This window comes from Dama dama, chromosome 3 (assembly GCF_033118175.1).
Source record: "Dama dama isolate Ldn47 chromosome 3, ASM3311817v1, whole genome shotgun sequence".
In the NCBI taxonomy this organism is placed as follows: Eukaryota; Metazoa; Chordata; class Mammalia; order Artiodactyla; family Cervidae; genus Dama; species Dama dama.
The window spans coordinates 56,605,863-56,625,135 of NC_083683.1; the positions used below are offsets into that span (position 1 = coordinate 56,605,863).

General features: G+C 37.4%; 1 protein-coding gene across 1 annotated transcript in view; it reads left to right on the forward strand.

Moving 5' to 3' along the window:
• Positions 1–19,273, forward strand: part of SLC2A13 (solute carrier family 2 member 13) — a 495,370-nt gene that overhangs the window by 126,848 nt on the left and 349,249 nt on the right. Inside the window, exon 3 of the mRNA XM_061129885.1 lies at positions 662–870. Coding sequence (XP_060985868.1) covers positions 662–870 — 209 coding nt within the window. The remainder of the gene's footprint in view (positions 1–661; positions 871–19,273) is intronic.

A 19,273-nucleotide genomic window follows, 5' to 3' on the forward strand; every position in this document is an offset into this window, starting at 1 on the left:
CAACTGAAACAACGTAAGCAGCTTTGTCATATTCCTAAACATTTTAATAATCATTATTTGCATCTAACTATATTTTTTCTGCTCTCAGCTCTAACTCTCTGTCCTTCCCCATCTCCTTGTCTTTTCTTTTTGAAAAAACAAAGTAAAGTGCTTTTGGCCTGAAAACATATGCTGCTTGATGGCAAAATGAAATCATAACTGGTTATTTACAGAGAAGAAATAATTGTAAAGAAATCTGAGCATATATTTTAATGAACAGTATATCTTCTAACCAGATATTAGAGGATTTTGTCTTAACTCCATGTTTATGTTGTAAATTGCAAAATTATAGTAGTGTTAGATAGGAATGGTGATTATGGTGTTTTGCATGTTGTGTTTGGTTCAGAATGTATATCTGTAATGAATGTGACTTTTGTCCATTCCTTGTCATTGTAATTTGTGGGAGAGATAAAGAGGAATCAGATTTCTTATTTTTCAATTTCCTGCTACAGTATAAAAATGTTGTTATTTTTGATGACACACACACACATATATATATGATGAAAAGAAAATCTAATTTTACCATTATATGTTATTCTTAATGTGGTAAATGCAAACTTTTGTTCATACTCAGCATTTATAAGACCACATTTTACAGCAATATATTGATTTCTTATTGCAGGTACATGCTGGGACTTGCAGCAATTCCAGCAGTTATACAGTTTTTTGGCTTTCTCTTTTTACCTGAAAGCCCTCGATGGCTTATTCAGAAAGGGCAGACTCAAAAGGCCCGTAGAATTTTATCTCAGATGCGTGGTAACCAGACCATTGATGAGGAGTATGATAGTATCAAAAACAACATTGAAGAAGAGGAAAAAGAGGTTGGCTCAGGTATGTGACTTTTATACGTATATTAATTTTAAGACTTCATAATAATTTTACTTATAAATCATACTCTTAATTTTATTTAATATATCTCAATGATGAAGTGGTTCTATATGTATAACTAAGCCAAAATAAATGTATTTTAATTTCAAAAGCAAATAATTGTGTTATAAAAGAATGAAGAAAAAAATTCCCAGAATGCCACTGTCCTCACATAATTTTTATTTTTGTGATTTCTTTTAAGTCAGATATACTTGATATAGGTGTCATTTTGTATGGGGGAACATTTTTTGAGTATATTTTACATGTAAATATATAATATATAAAGATAAACCTGCATTATTGACTTTCTGTCTTAAATAAAAAGTCGGCGTGAACTATTGTCAAAATAAAACACTTAAGTAAAATTAAACACCTTGTTTACATGTGTTACATTAATTTCCATACTGAGCGTATACCTTCGTATACTAGTTATGGAATAGTTTTGCATTTCCCTGTTTTCATTAAAATGTTTGATTGTCTAATTACAATTCTACTATGTCAGAAACCAAAAAAAAAGCAAGTTTCTGGTTAATTTATGTTGATGAATATAATTTCAGAGAAGAAATCATATAGGGATTTAAAAATTCTCAGACAGGATCTATAATCTTGACAGCCTGATTTGACTCAGCAATTTGCCAGAGTTTTATGATGGGAAGAAAATAGATATTTTACAATGCCTGTTGGATTCACATTCCCCAAAATTGTTTCATTTTCTCTCAACTTTCCTTCTGCCTCTACAGTAATTGGTTGTTCAGTGGAGATGCTTAACTTATAATAGTAAAATGGTTATTCACACCTGAAAAAATACCAAACACAAACACACTGCTTTATTGATATATGTCTTACACAAGTCGTGGAAGGTCTGTTCACTCACCTCTCTTACTATTCTTTGGTAGAGCTGAAGGAACAGTAGAATGAACGCTTTTCAGAAACTGGTCACTCTGGTAGCCACACATGTGTGCATGTGTGCTTATTTGCTCAGGTGTGTCTGACTCTTTGCAACCCCGTGGACTGTAGCCTGTCAGGCTCCTCTGTTCGTGGGATTTTCCAGGCAGGAATACTGGAGTGGGTAGCCATGCCCTCCTCCAGGGGATTATCCCTACCCAGGGATCGAACCCAGGTCTCCCGCATTGCGAGCGGATTCTTTACCAAGTGAGCCAGCAGGGAAGCCCAGCGTGGCTTGACTTAGATATACACAGCTCAGCACTGTGATCTTATTACTGCCTTGCTCAGACCAAAGCCTTTAGCTAATTGTGAGCCCCATCTAGGTGAAGGTCATTTTTACCAAAAAGTTTCTCAGTATATATACCGTGTGCCTGGCGTTGTCAGCATTTCCAGTACTCTGTGCACACCTGTGCATGTGTGCGCAGTCACTTTAGTCGTGTCCGACTCTTTGCAGTGCTGTGGATTGCAGCCTGCCCGGCTCCTCTGTCCATGGTATTTTCCAGTCTAGAGTACTGGAGTGGGTTGTCATGCCTTCCTCCAGGGGCTCTTCCCAACCCAGAGATTGATCCCACATCTCTAATGACTCCTGCATTGGCAGGCAGGTTCTTTACTCTAGTGCTAACCTGGGAAGCCCAAGTACTCTGCACATTAGTGTGTACATTAAAGAGAATTTTGCTTCAACAAAAGAATTCATTTTTATGAGTTCAGGATTATATTAGGTTTTAAAATATAATTTCAAATGTTAATTTAAATTACAAATAACTTATTTTATGCTTTTAACTAAATTCCTTTCATCAGTTACTTGAATTAAATATGAGGTTGTTTTTGTAGTAATCAGTACTCTTGAAACCCATATGCTAATAATGTGTGAGTGGAAATATTTGTTGAGTATTAGGTTATACTAAATACTACTTAGGACATAAGTTTTTATTAATTTATGTGAGGGATAGGACAACAACTTAATTAAAAAAAAAACATGTTCTTGTTGTGGAGTGGGTATACCACAGAGTTTACTACACAGCTTTGAACATGTAGCTTCATTTTGACTACTTAAGAATTTGACTGGTCTAGCCATGCAGTTGTTGACAATGCACATTGCCTCTCATGACTATTTGGAATGTATGATCAAATGGGTTTTTATATTTATAGATACACAGGATTGCAATAATCTGCATCTGCTTTGGTGGTGGTTGTGGTGGTTTAGTTGCTAAGTCATGTGTGACTCTTGTGACCCCAAGGAGAGTAGCCTGCCAAGGCTCCTCTGTCCATGGGATTCTCCAGGCAAGAATACTGGAGCGGGTTGCCATTTCCTTCTCCAGAGATTGAACTCAGGTCTCCTGCATTTCAGGCAGATTCTTTACCAACTGAGCTACAAGGGAAGCCCTACTTTAATTTTTATCAGAAGTTCTTGGGAACTACTTACTATGTTTAAGCTATTTAAATATTAGCTATTTAATCATTTCCATTTAACTATTTAATCATTTCCTCATTAAAACATTGCTTTATATGCACATTTGGCACAAATTTTCTTTTAAAAGTATATACATAAATGTGTTTGTTATACATTACACATTCATTGAAAATTTAAAGAAAAGGCAGCCATCACTTCAAAGACAAAGTGGCAGAAATCTTAATACTGTGTTATTCACTGAATCTCGGTATGTCTTATGCTTGATTAAATATTACAAACTTTATAACTAATAGGATTAATGGTTTATCCATTTCTGAATTTGTATTATTTGAATACTGTCATCTTGTTTAATTTTAAAACTAATCCATTGTTCTTTTATAAAGGTAAAGAATTAATAGCATTGTGGCATGAATGCACACAGTTTTGCCCATGTTACATGACACCAGTAACTTGGGGCTTCATTTTTGTTACTGAGGAATCTGACCACAATAAAACATGTTTTGCGCAGTATCAATTTTATTGCGTCATTTTCATGTCCATGAGCAAAACTGTGTCAGTTCAGTTGGTAAATAGCAGTGCTAGAATTTACCTTAACAACCAGGATGTCTTGCCCTCAGTCACTTTACATTTGAAGATAGGCTACATGGACTATTACACATGAAGAAACAGCTAACTTTGAAATAAAAAATGTTCTGGCTCAGAGAAGATTCAGCCATTGTGTTGGAGGATTAGAGAGTGACATATGTCAGTCAGTCCGTGGATTCTGTTGAGGTGAATTTCAAGCCATGACTTGGAGCCCAGAAACTCCGAGCGGTGGAGGACAGCTGTTTGGAGGGAAGAGCCTTGACCTGGGCACCGTATATACCCTGATATTCCAGGAGGGTAGAAAATAGTTGTTTAATAAGACCACTTTTTCTTTTAGGCAGAAATATTGTATCATCAGACCTTGTGGCTTAGTTTCCTGCTACCTGTGAGCGTGCTAAATCTGGTTCCATATCAGCAAACCGTGTCCTTCTCTCAGAGTTCCCAGTGGATTTGTGACTTGTGACTGTTGTGCTACTTCGTGAAGTGAAAGTCGCTCAGTCACGTCCGACGCTGTGTGACCCTGTGGAATTCTCCAGGCTGGAATACTGGAGTGGGAAGCCCTTCCCTTCTCTAGGGGATCTTCCTAACCCCGGGATTGAACCCAGGTCTCCCGCATTGCAGGTGTACCTTCTCTTTTTGTGAAAATTTTTTCCCCTTGGTCACTTGAATTAAAATTTGACCTTTTTGAGGAAAATAGGGATAGTGGCTGAATTATGTATTCATTTTTTTGATGTGTGAAATGTTAGCTTATATGGGACTGAATTACTTCTGGGTTCAAAACACAATTTATGACTTTATGCAGTGAATATTGTGGCTTCTCTGACCAGGTCAGCAGCAGAGATGAGGCTCATAGGCTGTGCTTGGAATAGGATGGGATTATAATGGGATTTCCTCTCTTCTACCCATGGCATGAAGATCGACCTCAAATTAGGTCCTATTTGCCTTAGGCCACAGATCCAAAAATATTGCTTTGATTTATGTCAAAGAGTATTCTCTGTTTTCTTTTGGGAGTTTTATGGTTTCCAGTTGTATGTCTAGGTCTTTAATCCATTCTGAGTTTATTTTTGAATATGATGTGAGAAAATGTTCTAATTTTATTCTTTTATATGTAGTTATCCAGTTTTCCCAGCACCACTTATTAAAGAGACTGTATTTTCCTCATTGTGTATTCTTGCCTCCTTGTCATAGATTGACCAACCATAAATATGTGAGTTTATTTCTGGACTCTCTATTCTCTATTCATTGTTCTGCATGTCTATTTTGTGGCCAGTACCAAACTGTTTTGATGACTTTGTATGAAGTCAGGAAGCATGATACTTCCAACTGCTATTTTTTTCAATATTGTTTTGGCTTTTCACCGTCTTTTGTGTTTCCATAAGAATCTTGAAATTACTTGTTTATTTCTGTGAAGTGTACCACTGGTAGTTTGATAGGGATTGCATTGATTCTGTAGATTGTCTTGGGTAGTGTGGTCATCTTAACAATATTAATTTTTCCCATCCATCAACATGGTATATCTTTGCATCAGTTTGTATCACCTTCCATTTCTTTCATAGTGTTTTATAGTTTTCTCAGTACAGGTATTTTATCTCCATAGTTAAATTTATTCCCTAGGTATTTTTTAATGTGATGGCAAGTAGGATTTAAAAAAAAATTCTCATTTTGGCATTTTATTGTTAATGTGTAGAAATGCAGCAGATTTCTATATATTAAATTTGTATCCTGTAACTTTATTAATTGATGAACTCTAGTGCTTTTTCAGTGGCATCTTTAGGATTTTCAAAGTATAGTACCGTATCATCTGCAAACGGTTACCATTTTACTTCTTTCTTTTAGATTTGGATTCCTTTTATTATTTCTTCTTCTTGGCTGTAGCTGGCACATCTGAAAAAAAAAGTGGTCAGAGAGGGCATTCTTACCTTCTTCCTGATCTTATAGAAAGTCCTTTCAGTTTTCATTGTTGAGTATGACATTAGCTGTGGGTTTGTCATAAATGGTTTTATTCTGTTGAAGTAAGTCCCCTGTATACCCACTTTGTGGAGAGTTTTTAATCACGAATGGATGCTGAATTATGTCAAAAGGTTTTTCTGCATCTGTTGAGATTATCATATGATTTTTATTCTTCACTTTGTTAATGTGGTGTATCACATTAATTGATTTGTGGATATTAGCCATCTCTAGAGTAAATTCCACTTGATCATGGTGTGTGATTCTTCTAATGTATTGTTGTATTTGGTTTGCTGTTGTTTTGTTGAGGATTTTTGCATGTGTGTCCATCAGTGATAATGGCCTGTAATTTTTTTAAATATATATTTCTGTTTGGTTTTGGTATCAGAGTTATTCTGGTCTTATAGAATGAGTTTGGAAGCATTCATTCCTCTGTGATTTTTGGCAATAAGTTTGAGAATTACAGGTGCTAACTCTTCTATAAATGTTTGGTAGAATTCACCTATGAAGCCATCTGGTCTAGATGTTTGTTAGTTGAGAGTTTTTGATTATTGATTCAATTTCATTTCTGGTAATCAGCCTGTTTCTATTTTCTATTTCATTCTGGTCAGTCTTGAGAGATTGTACATTTCTAGGAACTCATCCATTTCTTCTAGATTATTCATTTTATTAGTGTATAATCATTAATACTGTCCTTTGTATTTCTGTGATGTTGGTTATAAGTATTCCTTTTTCATATCTGATATAATTTAATTGGGTCCTCTCTCCTTTTTTGTTGATCAGTCTGCCTTAAACTTATCAATTTCGTTTGTCTTTTTAAAGAACTGGCTCTTCATCTCATTGATCTTTTCTATTATTTTTTTCATCTCTATTTTATGTCTGTAATTCTCTGATCTTTGATTTCTTTCCTTTGGCTAACTTTGGGTATTCTTTGTCCTTGTTTTTTCCAGTTCCTTAGGTATAAGGTTGGGTTGTTTATTTGATATTTTTCTCACTTTCTGAGGTTTGTTTGTATCACTATAAATTTCCCTCGTAGAACTGCTTTTGCAACATCCCACATATTTTGAATCATTGTGTTTTGTTTTTCACTTGTCTGAAGGTGTGTGTGTGTGTCTATGTATGTGTGTGTGTGTGTTTAGATCTGAAATTAGGCCATTGTAGATAGCATATATGGGCTTCCTTGGTAGCTCAGCTGGTAAAGAATCTGTAATTCGGGAGACCCATTTCAATTCCTGGGTCGAGAACATCCCTCTGGAGAAGGAGTAGGCTACCCATTCCAGTATTCTTGGGCTTCCCTGGTGGCTCAGGCAGTAAAGAATACGCCTGCAATTTAGAAGACCTGGTTCGATCCCTGGATTGGGAGGATCACCTGGAGGAGGGCATGGCAAGCCTCTCCAGTATTCTTGCCTGGAGAATCTCCATGGACAGAGGAGCCTGGTGGGCTACAGTCCATGGGGTCACAAAGAATCTCAAACATAACTGAGCGACTACACACAGCACAGCACAGATAGCATATATATGGGTTTGTTTTGTATCCATTCATCCAGTCTATGTCCTTTCATGGGAGCATGTAGTCTGTTTAAATTGAAAGTAATTATTGATAATTAGGTACCTACTGCCTTTTAAAAAAATGTTTTGGGGTAGTTTTGTAGTTAGTTTTTGTTCTTCTTTTGATTTATGCTATTGTGATTTGATCTTTAGTGTTATGCTTTGATTCCTTCTTCTTTTTTGTACACATCTATTACAGGTCTGGTTTGTGGTTACCATGAGGTTTTCTTTTTTTTTTAATAACTTTTACTCCTTTGAAGAAAAGTTATGACCAACCTAGACAGCATATTAAAAAGCAGTGACATTACTTTGTTAACAAAGGTCCATCTAGTCAAGGCTATGGTTTTTCCAGTAGTCATGTATGGATGTGAGAGTTGGACTATAAAGAAAGCTGAGCACCGAAGAATTGATGCTTTTGAACTGTGGTGTTGGAGAAGACTCTTGAGAGTCCCTTGGACTGCAAGGAGATCCAACCAGTCCATCCTAAAGGAGATCAGTCTTGGGTGTTCATTGGAAGGACTGATGCTGAAGCTGAAACTCCAATACTTCGGCCACCTGATGCAAAGAGCTGACTCTTGAAAAGACCCTGATGCTGGGAAACATTGAGGGCAGGAGGAGAAGGGGACGACAGCAGATGAGATGGTTGGATGGCATCACTGACTCAATGGACATGAGTTTGAGTAGACTCAGGGAGTTGGTGATGGACAGGGAGGCCTGGCGTGCTGCGGTTCACGGGGTCGCAAAGAGTCAGACACGACTGAGCGACTGAACTGAACTGAATATATATATATATATATGATTATTTTAAATTGCTAATCTCTTCATTTCAAATGCAGTTTAATAATCCTATATTTTCTTCAACCTTCCCCAGGATTACTTTTCTTGACATCATATCCTTCCCCAGGATTACTTTTCTTGACATCATATTTTACATATCTTTGTTTTGGGTATTCCTCAACTACTTATAGCAGATACAGATGACTTTATACTGCTTTTGTCTTTTAACCTTTTTTACTAATTTTGTCCATGCTTGATTACTACCTTTACTGTGTTTTTACCTTTACTGTATTTTTGCCTTAACCCGTGAGCTTTTTTCCTTTAGTAATTTTTGTGTTTTCAGTTGTGGATTTTTTTTTTTTTTTTTGCTCACCTTTAACATTTATTGTAGAGGAGTTATTGTGGTGCTGAACTCTTTCAGTTTTTGCTTATCTAGAAACCTTTTGATCTCATCATCAAATCTGAATGAAAGCCTACCTGGGTAGGTAATTTTTGATGTAGGTTTTTCGCTTTCACCACTTTAAGTATATTGTGACACTCTCTTCTGACCTCAGGGTTTGTGATGAAAAGTCAGCTGATAGACCTGGGAGTCCCACGTTTGGTGCCTGTGCACTCATGTGTGGTCCTGAGTCCTAGGCCCTCAGTGGGTGTAGCCATCTCCAAGGATGGCTGTATGCTCACGGGGTTTTATAGCAGCCTTCCTACTTTTGGGGGGCTGTGTCCTCTCCAGGTTAGTTGCTTGGCTTGAGACATCCCAGTACAAGTGCTTATAGCCTGCTAGGCAGAGCCAGGTCCCTAGGCTGATAAACTAGGGGCGGGGCTTGTTAGTACCACTGTCCAGATGGTAGAACAGGTTCCCAAAAATGGATAATGCCAGTATCTGTGTTCCCAGGGTAAGCTCCACTTGCTTCTGGCTTCTTCTGGAGATTCTTCAAGATTAGCCTGCATCTGACCCAGGATCCTTTAAAATTACTGCTTCTGCCCTGGGTCCCTGAGCATGTGACATTTTGGTTGCACTCCAAGCTCTCCTGAATGTAAGCCCTACTGACCTTCAAAACCAGATATTCTAGGGGCTGGTCTTCCCAGTGAAGGGCTCCCTGCATTTCTAATTTTCCTCTCATGTGGGTCACCCACCTAGAGGCATGGGTCTTGTCTACACTTCTGCTTCTCCTACCCATATCATTGGGTTTCTTCTTTATATCTTTAGTTATATATTTTTTTCTGATAGATTCTGGTCTTTCTCATCAATATTGCTCTGTAAATGGTTGTAATTTTTGTGTGCCCACGAGAGGAGGGGAGCTGAGGGTCTTTCTACTCCACCATTATGGCCAAGCTTTCTTCATTTTCATATTTTTAAAATTAAGATATAATAATTGACATATAACTTTGTATTAGTTTCAAGTGTACATCATAATGATGTGATATATGTTCATACTGTGAAGTGATCACCACACAGAGTAAAAAACATTTTTTTCTTAACTTTTTCAATTTTTTATCCTACACCAGAGAACAACAAGTATATTCATCAGGTGGTTTCATAGGAGAGTTGAAGGCTGTTACTGAGAGTTGAAGGCTGTTACTGACATGCTTCTCAGAAGAAGCCTGTTAGACAAGACTCAGGGAAAGTCTGACATTAGGCACGCTTTCTGCCACTCCCTTCTACGCTCTACACTGCAGGATTAAAGCAGGATCATTGAAGGGAAAATGTGCACAAAGAAAAGTTTTCTCTCCCTGGAGAAATACACAGATGTTGATGCTTGAACCCTTACAAAAAGACCAGGGAACGTGTTTTGGGATCATCAAGGCAACTTCGGTGCTCCAGCAGGTTGATAACGGGAGCCAGGCAAGGGGGAGACTGAATACAGACCTGAGGTGGCAGGGGCAGCCTCCTGCAAATATGCTCATCTGTTTATAGCACATGGGCAATCTGAGGAATTTGAAAATGTAAACGGACTTTTTTTTTTTTTTTAGCGAAGAACTTCTTTGTATGTCCTATCTTTATATATATGGGCTTCCCTGGTGGCTCAGAGGTTAAGGCGTCTGCCTGCAGTGCAGGAGACCTGGGTTATGTAAATCTTTTTACAGTTAATATTGCCTCAGTACCATTCATTTCAGTCGCTCAGTTGTGTCCAACTCTTTGCGATCCCATGGACTGTGGCACTCCAAGCCTCCCTGTCCATCACCAGCTTCCGGAATTTACGCAAACTCACATCCATTGAGTCGGTGTTATCATCCAATCATGTCATCCTCTGTCGTCCCCTTCTGCTCCTGCCTTCAATCTTTCCCAGCATCAGGGTCTTTTCCAATGAGTCAGCTCTTCACATCAGGTGGCCAAAGTATTACAGTTTCAGCTTCAACATCAGTCCTTCCAATGAATATTCAGGATTGATTTCCTTTGGGATGGACCGGTTGGATCTCCTTGCAGTCCAAGGGACTCTCAAGAGTCTTCTCCAACACCACAGTTCAAAAGCACCAATTCTTCAGCACTTAGCTTTCTTCACAGTCCAACTCTCACATCGATACATGACTGCTGGAAAAACCTAGCCTTGACTAGATGGACCTTTGTTGGAAAAGTAATGTCTCCGCTTTTTAATATGCTATCTGGGTTGGTCATAACTTCCTCCAAGGAGTAAGCGTTTTTTTATTTCATGGCTGCAGTCACCATCTGCAGAGATTTTGGAGCCCAAAAAAGTAAAATCTGCCACTGTTTCCACTTTTTACCCATCTATTTACCATGAAGTGATGGGACAGGATGCCATTGTTCTTAATTTTCTGAATGTTGAGCTTTAAGCCAACTCTTTCACTCTCCTCTTTTACTTTTGTCAAGAGGCTCTTTAGTTCTTCTTCACTTTCTGCCATAAAGGTGGTATCATGTACATATCTGAGATTATTGATATTGCCTAGGTTTACCTAAAACACAGATACTTCCAAAATTGATTTATTTCATGTAAGAATGTCACTGAGAAATTGCCCTACCCTTTGGGCACTAAAAACCTTAATATTTGGGTGCATGTGAGAACAGCAGCCCAGAGGTACTAGTTAATGCTTTAAACCGAAATTAGATCCAGGCCTGCTGGTTGCTAGTCACTTTTGTGGTGCATTCAGGTTATCTATGCAGTGTTTAATCTTTGCAGAAACATTTATGTCAAGATGTGCATTGTTTAATTGTATCAACAAATCAACTCAGTAATCTGTAAGAATGTTGACTCTGCGTTTTGCCTTCATTGGGTAGTTTAATCTCCAGCCTGGAAAGGAAGAATGTTGTAGGATGGAAAATTTATTCAAGACCCTCCTGTGAGTTCATTTTTTAAAGCCTGGTATGACTTACCTCTAGCTGTTTGGAGGTCATACCTATGGTGTACAGGAAAGAATAGCTGCATCTCTCTCTCTTCTCTTTCTTCCAGTAATTTTTCAGTCAGGTCATCAAGATTCATATCCTTATAAATCAGTTTCCTTTTTTTATGAATTGATATTATGTGGCCATTTCAACAAATCATATTCTGCAGAGAGGTCAAAAAGGGTAGATATATATCATCTGTTTTAATAGAAATCCTTCCAAATGTTTCTGTAGATATGTAATTCCAGCCTAATGACATTTCAGTGGAATGCTCGTTGCAGTTGACATCTATTGCCCTTAGCTCAAAGTGTCATTTTTCCAAATGTTTCTGGTAGTTTTGCTTATATTTTCTTTGTGTGATAGTAGTGTTTCCTGACTGAAAGTAATGCATATGTGCTATTTACTTGGTGATTTGAAATAGATATTAACAAATTGTTTCTCAGCAAGATGGACAACCAATTTTCCATATGTAGGGAAAGAAAATGTTTCTATATCTAATATTCTTGAAGTTGTTGCAAAATTGTCCAGATTGTCAACTGTGAGGTTGTTATGTGTATCTCCTATGGTAAATGGTAGAATAAAATAAAAGGTTAAATGAAAAGCTACTTTAATTCTCTTTGCATTAACAAGCTGTAAGCTGAATGATTGTTAAAAGAATATATAATTCTATTCAGTTTTTTAGTTAAACTTATTTTCTTAGCCATCATGACTTATTTAAAAGAATTGCAATTTAGTTCAATGTGGCTTTAAATAAAAGTTGCTTTGGCCCCAGAGAACTTTTAAAATCATAAGCAAAATTGAAACCATTCTTAGGTTTTACATTAAAATGTCATTGATTCTCCTCTTACAAAGAGATAAAGAACAACATTGAGAAAATTTTCTATTCTGTAAATCACTGAAAAAGGAAGTACTTTTCAGATTACCTATAGCCTTTCAAGCCATTTTTACTGGTTTATATTGAAAATCAGATTGTTTCAGAAAGTTGATAGTTGATAGTTCATCCTTCTGCTTTCTTGCTAAGATGTAGAAAATCTCATAGAAAAATCCATGCCTAAGACGTTTTGCTTTTGTCAAATTTTTCTTTTTTATTCCAACACATTATAAAGTTTTTTCTGTATTTAATACAGATAGGAGGAGAAAACCCAACAAAGTACATTTCAAAAGTAATGTAATTCTTGAGTTGCTGCTTCAGGGAAGTTCATTTTCAACTTAACACTAATTCCATCATTTAGCACAAATGATAGTCTGCTTTGTAAATAAAACCATGGTCAGGAGGTTTCTTTCCTTGAGAAAAGACAAACTGTTTTGCCCTTTAAAGGTTACCTGGTGTTTGGAGAAGGTTAGAGGAATATCCTGAAGAAAATGCAGTTTTCTTCATCTGAAAAGGAAAGGCACATGAGCCACTCTTGAATGTTGGGACTTTTTAGTGATAACAGTCCAGTTCTATTGATGGGTCGTTGAATCAATCACAGTATTAATAACCATGTTGTGTGTTGTCTGAAGAAACTTGCCTATTTACAAATGTCAGAAGAGATCATCTCAAATGTTTCTCAAAGATCCAAGGAATTACTCTTAAATTTTTCTAACGTTTTAAATTCAGTTTGCACTGGCAGATAGAGTGGTCATACAGTGTTAATTTTCTCCTTCTTTTACCGCTTTATATCAAACCTTACAAACACTCATGAGAGTGATTTTTAATCTGTTAAATTTAACAAATTAAAAAATTTTAATTTAACAAATCATTTAATTTTTAGTCTTAGTGGACACTTACCATAGATATATACATTTCAGTTAACTTACTTATCTGCATTTAAATTATTTGAAATGTATTCGATAAGGAGATATGTGCTTGGCAGGATAGACTGAGGAGAAAAATACGGCATTTATGAAGCTGGACCACGAATAAATTGCTGTAGAGTTGTCTTCACACTTTGAGTATACTGTTTTCCTCCCTGATTTTTTTCAAGATATTTCCTTGAAAATGATTCCACTGTGTGTCTTAGAATAAAATAAATCTTCAAAATACCTTTTTGAAAAGTAGAATCTAATAAATGCTCTTTCTAGGGGATGAAGGCGACCTAGAGACTTTTAAAACCAGGTTTGTATAAAAGCAAAGATGATTCTTAGTGCTCTCTTATTCATTATTCATATGTAAACAATAATAGTGTGAAGATGCCAGAAGCAGTAACTATTTACTGAACGCTTAGTTCTGTAAATGTTTCATGCATGTGTGCATGTGCACACACACCATTCTCTGATTTTAAAACAACCTACAGTTTAGACATTATCATCCACATTGTATTGAGAAGATGGATTGCTGTCGCAGTCAAAGAGCTGGGACGCGAACGAGGCAGGATCTGAGTCTTACCTCACCTCCTCTCCAGCCTCTCCTTATTCCAGTTGGCAAATTGTTCATCTCATGCCACCTCTGCACTATGCAGTGTGGATGTATATGCTGAAAAAAGAGATTAGGCCTTGTCCTTGCTCTTAAGAAGCTAAGCTTTATAACTTCCTTAAGTTTGTCTTCCTTTTCTAAAGGGAAAAACAGAAAACAACCTCAAAAATATGAATAAGACAACCCTCAGAGTCATTTGGCAAATAATTTACTTGAGTTGCTTTCACTTTGAGAGCATATTTTCCTTCGGTTCCCTCATTTCCACCCTTGATGTCATTGGCTGAGTGGGTTTCTGCTGTTCGTCTCTGGATATTGGCTAACAGTGGTTTCTGCTGGTCTTCTTGCTTCTGGCATTCACTTTCATTTACTTTCTTCATTCACCCTCTTCATTTACTTTCTCAGAGGCCTCCAAGGGTTATCATCCCAACACATACACAACATCACATCCCTCTCCTTAGAAACAAATTCCATGATATGTTAATAAACTTTCTTTAAAATCTGGTTTTAGTTTATCTTCCCAGTTTATTTCACTAGAGCCAAGACTTTGTCATCATTAAAAGGAAGATGCCACCTTGGAAGATGCCACCTTCATTGACTGAGTGGAGCCTCCTGACTCTCAGGGTGGGGAGTTGATGACTAGAGGTGGGGAGACGGTCTGGGTGGAGTTCCCGAGCTTCACTATTTGATCCAGCCAGTGCTTCCTGCAAAGAAAATGTAAATATTGCCTCACACTAAAAAGTATATTACATTTGAAAACTAGTAACATGGTGAATATTTTCTATGCTAAGAAGGCCTTAACATGATCCATCATCAGTTACATTTGGAAAATTGTTGAGAAAGACTGAAATAGAAGTACTTAGGTATTTCTTTCTGTGTAGTCTAGTAGATACTGATATTGAGTTGTACAAGTGTAGAAAGTCTACAAATTATATAAAATCATGTCTCATCTGAAAGAAATAAATTTAAAAAGGTAGTATAGGAATATTTTATTGTGTTTAAGATGATAGGCTTGGCACTGTTCTCATTTGTGGTAGTGAAAGGTTGTTGCTGAATCACGAAAAGATGCCGGGGTTCTTGGCCTCCGGAGGAGAATAATTCAATCCGGGGCCAGAAACGAGGCTGGATCACTCAGAGCTTTTGTGTAATAAAGTTTTATTAAAGTATAAAGGAGATAGAGAAAGCTTCTGACATAGACATCAGAAGGGGGTAGAAAGAATACCCCCTTGCTAGGCTTAGCACTGGAATTATATGCTCTCAAATTCGTTATTACAGTGAATCAAAAGAATGTATGGAGGTTGTAAAGACCTCACCAGACCTACTCCCATAATTTACATTTTGAGATAACAGAATTAGCCAGAAGGTTTTTTCCAGAGACTGTCCTCAAGCAGGATACATTATTGTTATATAATCCTAAGGAATGTAAAGGGGGAAAAAAGTTTGTTCGTTCTTCCTCCTTGAGAATTCCAGACCCCTCTCTCCATGGGGACCCCTAGACTTCTTATCAACCTGCCCAGGAATTGACTCTCTCATTCAAATAACTTTTATTTTGATGGCTTATTACGGGAGTCCCGAACTTTCTCTGTAAGGGCCAGATAGTAAATACTTGGCTTTGTGGCCACATCATTTCTGTCGGAACTACTCAACCTGCTGTTGTAACATGAATGCAACCAGAGACAAACTGTGAAGGAATGAGTGTGGCTTGTGCAATAAAACACAAAAGCTTATTATTTTGTACCTGTTCTATTTTATTTTACAAAAATAAGGAGCTGCCCAAATTTGGCCTATGGGTTATAGTTTACTGACCCCCTCTTAATCAGTCATTAAAATTTTTTTATGACAATAAGAAAAGTGCTTATTTTCATGCTTTGAGATTTGCTTTTAAAAGTATTTGTTGAAAAAAAAATAAAAGTATTTGTTGTATTATAATTTATACACAGTGTATTTGTTTATAAAGAAACACAGGCTATTCAATTTCATTGACACTTTTTCTTGAACTGTAATGTATTATCGCAGCATTTTAGTAGTTGGAACTGAACAAAATGAAACTGTTTTCTCTTAAAATGAGTTCCCAAAATAATTGTTCAGACTTTTTCTGGTCATTTTTTTTAAGGTAACAGTTGATTAACCTTTATTTGTTGACTATCAACTATAATAGAAGTGTTAGCTGCTCATTTGTCTATGACTCTTTGCAATCCCATGGACTGTAGTCCACCAGGCTCCTCTGTCCATGAAATTCTCCAGGCAAGAATACTGAAGTGGGCTGTCATTTCCTTCAGAAACAATAGAAGAGAGGTAGGTAAACAGTCAAGAGTCTGGGGCTTCCCTGGTGACCCAGTGGTTAAGAAGCTGCCTTGCAGTGCAAGGGACATGGGTTTGGTCCCTAGTCTGGGAACATCCCACCTGTCTCAGAACAGCAAAGCCCACAACTACTGATGTTCTCACGTCTAAGGCCTGTGCTCCACAACAAAAGAGAAGACATGATGATGGGGAGCCTGGGGACTGCAGTGAAGAGTAGACCCTGTTTGCCACAGCTAGAGAAAGCTTGCATGCAGTAACGAAGACCCACCACAACCAAAAGAAAAAGTAAGAAAAGAAGAACTGAGAGTTTTATAAGGCTAGAATAATTTTTTTATCCACAAGCATTGTTTGACTACTTATCATGTGTCAGGCTGTGCTAGATACCAGTTTGCGGGCTTTTATAATAATGATGGCTAACATTTCTTGAGCACTTTCTATGTGCCAATCATTATAAGTCCATTATGTATTTAATCAGTATAGTTATCATAGCAACCGAGGTAAATGCCAGTAGGATCTCCATTTCACAGATGAAGAAACAGACTCAGTGGGATTAAGTAATTTGCTGAAGATCACAGGAAAGCCAAGAATGTTCTAAGTAATTGTCTCTCTTAACAGCCATACTCTATAGCTTGTCATACTGAATAAAATAGACAAGGTCCCTATTGTGATGGACCTTATTTAGAACTAAAAAAAACAATCACTTAGAAAATAAGTAAAGAAGAAACTGCCGCCTATTGTCAGTAATATTGAAATGTTCTGTAGAGGATTGGGGGACTATTCCAAAGAGGACCACAAAAATACTAATAGAGATGGGGGCGATGAGTTGATCACTGTGGGACTGCTGTGAACACAGTAGTACACAGGATAATCAGGTGAAATTGTTTTAAATCATATAAAGCTTTCAGGAATCTCTTCTGTTAATATTACACTTATGTAGCCCTTTGAAGAACACAAAGTAAATACATTGATTCAGAAGGCAGTTTGCATGGTTTTCAGTTATACCAGTGAGGGTAGTCTATCTTGTGATATATTTTTATTGTGTCTTTTAATGATCCTTTAAACAATGGAGAATATTTAGTCAACAAATCAAAAGGCTTTAAGTAGGTAAGAAAGGATGGTTTCTTTATTACATTTCATTATTCAAAATCTATTGTGTCCCTTGAAAACTTGAGAGAGGGGAGTTTAGGACATACATTGATTTTCCAAAAGGAAGTACAGGTGCACAAATAGACAACAATTATCTCACAAAATCCAGTTTACTAAAATATATATGATGTTAAATTTCTGATGAAATTCTATAAAGAAGTGGTGAATCTTTCATTCTTACTTTGCTTGTTGCTGTTATTTAATCACTAAGTGCGTCTAACTCTTGTGACCCCAGGGACTGTAGCCTGCCAGGCTCATCTGTCCATGGGGATCTGTCCATGCTCTTCCCATTTCTAGGGGATCTTCCTAACCCAGGGATCGAACTGTGTCTCCTCATTGGCAGGCAGATTCTTTACCGCTGAGCCGCCAGGGGAGCACACTTAACTTGGCTATTTCCTGTGTGTTTTAAAGTTTGCAGATATGGTAAATTTAGAACAGGACCTATAGTAAGTGGCAAACTTGCATACCCATTGGTAGCAGAACTTTCATTACACTCATTAATGTGTTCATTTAACAAGAATTGGGCACCTGCCAAACAGCATACTCTGTTCTGACTGCTAAGATTATGGCAGTCACCACAGCACAGACTCTGCCTTCATGGATCAACATTCTGGTGAAGGAATGCAGACAGTAAAGAAGTATATAATATACTATGGAGGGGTGACTGTGGTATGGAAATGTAAACTCTATGGAGGAGACAGTGTTAGCAGCCTGTGGGTTAGAAAGGGGAAGAGTGGCCTCTTTGACGAGGTGCCCTCTGAACAGAGTCCTGAAGAAGTGAGGGAGCCAGCCATACACTTGTCTCCAGGAAGAGTGGCCTGGGAGAGAGACCTACTGGTCATTGATCATTAAGAACATCCCTGGGGAGGGGTGGAATTTGGTAAGTTTAAGGAAGTCAGTGCTGATGGTGTGGAGTGGGAGAATAGTGGGAAATGAGTTTTGAAGGTGGTTGAGGGACAGATCATAGAAGTGGTCTTAAATCATTATTCACCGTATTATTTATAGAACTTAGGAAAAGTGCCTGCAGCTCAGTGATTATTTGAATGAGGCACTTAATTTTAGGAGGATACATTAATCAGGACACTTTGGGATTATGTTTTGGAAACACAGCTCAAAGTAGCTTAAAGTTATAAAGGAGGAGTAATATAACAATGCAGCTTAGGTTTAACTTCCCTCTTGTGTGTGTGCATTAATAATACGTTGGCTCTATTCCCAGCTCTGCTCTCCCCATATGCTGGCAAAAATGACCATTACAGATTTTAGTTTTGACCTTAAATGTTACTACTTAGCAACACTAATGTTCTCCTCCCCCAGGCCTCCCACAAAAATTTCAGAGATGGCTCTTATTGCCCTGTCCTCTTCACGTGTCCACCCTGAACTAGTCACTGTGATTAGGATTTGTGGTCACTCATTAGACATACTCATTCCAAACAACATGGCATGAGAACCAGGGAGGAGTAATTCTCCAAATAGGCATTGAAAGGTAAAAAATATGTGCCTGTAAAAGAATAAGAAATAGAATGCTAAATTATATGGAAACCGGAAATATGATTGCCATTAGTTTTATTCTGAGGACAAATTGGTAATAAGCAGCTCTGCCTGTCAAGTGAAATAGTGAGCTGCCTAGGAACACTAGCCAGAGATCTCATTATTAAGATCTTGGTGTTAATGACTTGCTCTGAGAAGGGACTCCATTAGATAGGAGGATCTAAAGTTGCAATCTTAGCAGTGAGGATAGAGTTTGACATTTGGTAGGTACCTGATTTTGTTACATGAATGAGTATATAATTTTACAACAGAGCTAGAAACAATTTTTAGGAAGATGCAGTTTTAAACATCAGCATCGCCTCTGTTACTGAGATAAAAGAAGGCAAAGAATGTAAGCCACATGAGGACAGCTTTCTTTCATTTTCTTCTAATAGCTTAGTGCTATAAATGAGGGTGCCAAGATTATTCAAGGGGGAAAGAGCAGTCTTTT